Raw genomic sequence first — 6545 nt, 5'->3', positions numbered from 1 at the left:
TGGAGAACTCCTTTAATTTTAGTCGCTGCATCTTTGTTGTTGGTTTACTTTAATGGGATACTCTAATACTTCAAAACTTATCCCTTGTGATCTCCAGACAGACGCCCTCTCTTTCCATGTGCATGGAGCAGAATGTCGGCAAGGCTGCATGTGGGAGCCAAAGATACCCAAGTACATCCCTCGTGCATCTCCAATGAAGGGAGCGTGTGCCAACGGAGGTCGGGTAATCTGATTAAAAGTTTATTAGGCTAAGTTTTGAAGTACCCCTTTAAGGGAACATAGAATATGTAAATTGGCTATTCACCAAAAGAAATTAGTACAAGAAAACAAAATTTACTGAAGGGAGAAAATACTTTATTGTATCTTAAAGCAGTTACTTGAATAAATAACCCACATTTTGAAGTTTGCTAGGGCTTTTCATGTCCTGTTATGCCAATTTTAGGGAACACTGAACCCCAGGGACAGGCTGTTTCCTAACGGACAGGGATTAAACCACAGGCGGGGTCCAAGTTACTTCTACCAAGAGACATATTGGCTTGATTCGGCACATCCACAGACAAGCTTAGAGTACAGGTTCAGTAGCCTCTTTCCTATCTGCCCTTCTGTCTGAACCCAGCTATAGAAAGTCTACTACCTGGATTTTCAGAAGCAGATATATTTTGGAAGTGATTGTTGTACTGGCGAGCGTCTTAGAAATACAATGAAGATGCAGTTATATATGTTTCAGCGACCATAGACTGGCTTCTGTAGATTTATACTGTATAAAAAATGTTAATGCATAAAAGCAAACACTGGCATCCTCCCATCTAAAACCAATCACTATACTCAATGTAACCTGCCAGCCTCGTACTGTATTATCTTTGTTTCTTAGCTAATTGTCACACAGTAACTTTATCCCATTACATCAGCTATGAGATCTGTCAGCATTTCCCGGTTACTAGCTGCCTACACAAGCAAGGAAGGATCAAAAAGGAAAATATTTGATGACCCAGAATTTATCTCCAGTTGGATGAGCCACCATGTTATATACATGGAGTGTCCACCTCCATAAAACCGCCAGTTTACATTTACACTACTCGGCTCATTTATGGAGTGGGACGTGCTGAAGGATGTATAGAATACATAAGAAATATAACAATGAAGCAGTGAGTCTATTCTGGGCATGACCCACCATTGTTGGCTTCAAAGCATAGGCTACAATGACATTTAAAGGGGTTCTCTGCTGCCCCAGCGTTTGGAACATTCTGTTCTGAACGCTGGGTGCGGCCGTTGAGATGTCACGGCCACGCTTCTCATGAAATCATGCCACGCCCATTCAATGTAAGTCTATGGGAGGGGGCGTGGCATCTGCCTCACCCCCTCCCATAGACTTGCATTGAGGGGGCGTGACTTCACAAGAGGCGTGGCTGTGTCATCTCGAAGCCCGCACCCAGTATTCAGAACAGAATGTTCTGAACGCTGGGGCAGTTGAGTACCCCTTTAACTAGATTTTGCTTGAGCTGGGAAGTGTGGCTATACACCAGAATGGGAAGGCATGCACGATGCTTGTACATTACACTCCTGTGTGTTGCTAGAAAGCAAAGCTTCACTATTTTTAAGGGACATTAACCTAACGTGTTCTGTAAATTATTTAAGAATTATTATAATCATTTTTTTTAATGAAATACTTGATGACGATGATGTTGCTTTCTTAAAGCCTTCCTGTACAGTCAATAGTTCTTCTGTATCAGAATATCCAGATCTTTATGTAAAATATTGCCATACAATACTTTCACTAATGTTTCGGTGCTAAAGTTGATTTTTTTTTTTTTAAATCTACGTTGCCATGAGCATAAAAAAAAAACATCATTTCAAGGATGACTGGCATGTATTTTTACATATATGTACACATCAACATACCCTTTATCCAATCCGCCCTTTAAAAGACATGGCAAGTGATAGGTCCTTTAAGACTTAAGGAAACTGGTAAAGTAAAACTGGAGAGCCAAGGGACAAGTATTAGTATTTCTACAAAACAAATATCCCTGCACAGATTTCCCATTGGATGCTCAGTACCCCAAAACACACGCACAAACATAAGAACGGCTTTATTTGTAACATGAAGGATCTGCTAAAAGTGTAGTCCGATTGCATTCCTGAAAAAAGCCCCCATAATCGGGAAGCTTGGTTTGACGTCTGCCCCTGTCACATGTCCCTTTCTCCTCACTAAGAGTAACACTGTGTTGTAGGGTTAGAAATGATCAGCTAAGAGACAGGACTGAAACTGTGAAATTAAATACATGATTGAAGGGTTGCCGCTGAAGCTTCTATAATACTATAGAAATGCACTGGGATTTGCTCGAGGGTCTTTCTGGTTCCTGTATCTGAATGCAAGCCATACACCGAGTATCTGAAAAGCAATGAAAAGGAGAAAAGAAAGATGATCACATGGTAAATGAGCTCAACATGTCAGTGGAAGAGCTCAGTCCTTTTGTTCAAAAGACAGAGACATGGAAGTTACACAGTACAGTTGCCAGTACAGTTACCCCCCCCCAGACTTCGGATGTCCCCAACATACCGTATTTATCGGCGTATAACACGCACCCCCATTTTAACAGGGAAATTTAAGTAAAAAATAAAATAAAATGTAAAATAAGTGACTTGGACTAAATGCCACATCATCCCCCCAACTTCGTTTTCTTCTGCACCTCAGTTTGGTCCCGTCCCCTCCAGTGCCACATCATTCCTTCCCTTTTATCAGTCCCTGTGCCACATTTACCCCTCTCATCGCCACCCCCCCCATGTCTCATCATTCCCCCCTCATCATCCCCCCACCCTGTCGCATCATCCCCCCACCCTGTCTCATCATGTCCCCCATCATCACCCCGTCTCATCCCATAATCCCCCCTCATCATTTCCCCGTCTCATCCCCCCCCTCATCATTTCCCCATCTTACCCCCCCCATCCCCATCCTCATTTCCCCGTCTCATCCCCCCCCCCCCATCATCATCATCATCTCCCCCTATCCCATCCCCCCTCATCATTTCCCCCTGTCTCATCCCCCCATCATTTCCCCCTGTCTTATCCCCCCCCCTCATCATTTCCCCATCTTACCCCCCCTCATCCCCCCCATCATCATTTCCCCCTGTCCCATCCCCCCATCATCATTTCCCCCGTCTCATCCCCCCACCCTGTCGTCTCACCCCCCCCCCCATCATCATAATTTCCCCCTGTCTCATCCCCCATCATCATTCCCCCCCTCATCATTTGCCCGTCTCATCCCCCCCCCCCCCATCATTTTCCCCTGTCTCATCCCCCCCCCTCATCATTTCCCCATCTCATCATCCTCCCCCCCCCCCATCATGTTCCTCCTATGGCATCCAGTGGTCTTCAACCTGCGGACCTCCAGATGTTGCAAAACTACAACTCCCAGCATGCCCGGACAGCCAACTCCTGTCCGGGCATGCTGGGAGTTGTAGTTTTGCACCATCTGGAGGTCCGCAGGTTGAAGACCACTCTTCCCCTTTCCTTACTTGTCTGCACTTCGGCTGTCTTGCGGGCTGCGGGGTCAGTGAAGCAGATGAGTTACGTCCTCTCCCGGCTCCTCTGCACGGCATCACGGATGTCACTTTTCGCGGCGACTACAGGAAATGAAGTGCCGCACAGAGAAGCCGGCAGAGGACGTAACTCATCTGCTTCACTGACCTTGTAAGACTCCCTTCTCTCCCTTCTCTCCCTCCCCCCCCCCCCCCCCGTCTAACCTGACCTGCTGAAGCGCAGACAGGTAAGGAAAATAAAACTATAAAAAGCAGGGAAAGGGGGAATGATGAGGGAGGGGGAGGGAAGGAAAATGAAAAGTAAAACTCACTTGTTTTCTCCCGCACTATCCACAGGTACTGGTGGATAGTGCGGGAGACGCTGATTAAAAGGTGGCGCAGATCCAGACAAGGTAGGGCTCATTTTAATCAGTGTCTCCCGCACTATCCACCAGTACCTGTGGATAATGCGGGATAAAACAAGTGACAGTTTTCCAGAGCGGGGAGGAGATGCCGCTGGCCTCACTGATTTAAAGTGGCCACGGCCGTGCTGTTAATACTTAACAAGCAGACGCTGCTGTGGCCGCTTTAAATCAGTGACCAGAAAATTTATCGGCGTATAACACGCAGGCTTTTTGCCTTAAATTTAAGTTTTAAAAGTGCGTGTTATATGCGGATAAATAAGGTACCATCATTTCACCGTGAAGGCAGCATCAACATACGGTGCTTTTGTATGTTGGGGCCATCGCAAAAACAGCTATCCGGCAGCGCAGACTGCTTCAACTGCTGCCGAATAGCCGATTAACCCCTTAAGGACCAAGCTTTTTTTTTTTTTTTTTTGCACTTTCATTTTTTCCTCCTTACCTTTTAAAAATCACAACCCTTTCAGTTTTGCACCTAAAAATCCATAGGAGGGCTTATTTTTTTGCGCCACCAATTCTACTTTGTAATGACAATAATATTTTTTCGCTGTAAATTTTTGGGTAAAATGACTGATGTGTGACAAAATTGAAGAAAAAACACCATTTTGTCAATTTTGGAGGCTTCCGTTTCTACGTCGTACATTTTCCGGTAAAAATGACACCTTATCTTTATTCTGTAGGTCCATACGGTTAAAATGATACCCTACTTATATAGGTTTCATTTTGTCATACTTTTGGAAAAAATCATAACTACATGCACGAAAATTAAAGGGGTATTCCAGGATTTTTTTTTATTTGACTATGCTACAGGGGCTGTAAAGTTAGTGTAGTTCATAATATAGTGTCTGTACCTGTGTGTGACGGTTTTCTCACAATTCTTCTGATTTTCACCCCACTATTTATTTTTCCCAGCATACAAAATGACTTGTCTCGGATTTTTCCCAGCATGCAATGCGGCCGAGACCTGACTCACTAGTCAGCTGATGACAGGGAGCCTGTCTGCTTCAATGGGTGGGAAAGAGATCAATCTGCAACTAATGCAACAGCTGTAGGCACCCTGATTGGAAACCACAGGTCTTTTGAATGGATGCAGCTCATTTATGTTTAAATGGGTGGGGTGGCTGATGTATGGGAGGGAAGAAAATGGAATTGTGGGATTTGTAGTAAAAAAAAGAAAAAGAAAAAAAAAAAAGAAACGTCAAACAGGAAATACCAGTTCATAAAAGGCTAGCCACAGTGTTATGATAATCTCACAACATAGCCATATAGCCCCAAGACAAGCGCAGATCCTTCCTAATCATGTCCGTTACTGCCTGCCAGGTACGTACTAAAATCACCTTATGGTGGATAACCCCTTTAATACATTTAAAAAAAAAAAAAAAAGTGTCCTCTTCTAACCCCTATAAAACCTTTTTACTTTTCCGTGTACGAGGTGTTATGAGGGCTCATTTTTTGCGCCGAGATCTGAAGTTTTAATCGGTACCATTTTTGTTTTGATCGGACTTTTTGATCGCTTTTAATTCCTTTTTTTTAATGGTGTAAAAAGTGACCAAGTACACGCTATTTTGGACTTTGGAATTTTTTTGCACGTACGCCATTGACTGTGCGGTTTAATTTATTATAGATTTTTATAGTTCGGACATTTATGCTCGCGGCGATACCACATGTTTATTTTTATTATGTCTATATTTTTTTATATGGAATTTGGGAAAAGGGGGGGGGTGATTTAAACTTTAAACCCCTTAAGGACCAAGCCCATTTTGGCCTTAAGGACCAGAGCGTTTTTTTTGCACAACTGACCTCTGTCACTTTAAACATTAATAACTCTGGAATGCTTTTAGTTATCATTCTGATTCAGAGATTGTTTTTTCGTGACATATTCTACTTTAACATAGTAGTAAATTTTTGTGGTAACTTGCTTCCTTTCTTGGTGAAAAATCCCAAAATTTGATGAAATTTTTTTTTGAAAATTTAGCATTTTTCTAATTTTGAAGTCTGCTTGTAAGGAAAATGTACATTACAAATACATTTTTTTTTTGATTCACATATACAATATGTCTACTTTATGTTTGCATCATAAAATTGACATGTTTTTACTTTTGGAAGACATCAGAGGGCTTCAAAGTTCAGCACCAATTTTCCAATTTTTCAAAAAATTTTCAAACTTGATATTTTTCAGGGACCAGTTCAGTTTTGAAGTGGATTTGAAGGGTCTTCATATTAGAAATATCCCATAAATGACCCCATTATAAAAACTACACCCCCCAAAGTATTCAAAATGACATTCAGTCAGTGTTTTAACCCTTTAGGTGTTTCACAGGAATAGCAGCAAAGTGATTCATTTTTTTTACACTCGCATGTTCTTGTAGACCCAATTTTTGAATTTTTGCAAGTGGTAAAAGGAGAAAATGTTTACTTGTATTTGTAGCTCAGTTTCTCTCGAGTAAGCACATACCTTATTAGGGATGTAAGAAAAAAATCGATTTGCGCGATTATCGCGATTTTTTGTTCCGCGATACTGAATCGATTTTAAAATTCTGAGAATCGATTTTTTTTATAAATTATTATAATTAACATTTACTGTATTTCACTCACTGAGTCACAGTCC

General features: G+C 42.2%; 1 protein-coding gene across 1 annotated transcript in view; it reads right to left on the bottom strand.

Annotated features, from left to right (window-relative positions):
* Positions 1 to 332: 332 nt before the first annotated feature.
* The window catches only part of TSPAN31 (tetraspanin 31), a 30073-nt gene continuing 23860 nt past the window's right edge, over positions 333 to 6545 (bottom strand). Inside the window, exon 6 of the mRNA XM_056562606.1 lies at positions 333 to 2389. Within this exon, the coding sequence (XP_056418581.1) occupies positions 2315 to 2389 (75 nt within the window). The 3' untranslated portion in view covers positions 333 to 2314. The remainder of the gene's footprint in view (positions 2390 to 6545) is intronic.

The sequence above is a fragment of the Hyla sarda genome, chromosome 2, assembly GCF_029499605.1.
Source record: "Hyla sarda isolate aHylSar1 chromosome 2, aHylSar1.hap1, whole genome shotgun sequence".
Taxonomy (NCBI): Eukaryota; Metazoa; Chordata; class Amphibia; order Anura; family Hylidae; genus Hyla; species Hyla sarda.
Note: the sequence above shows the minus strand (reverse complement) of the source record. Positions and strands in the feature narration are given on the sequence as shown.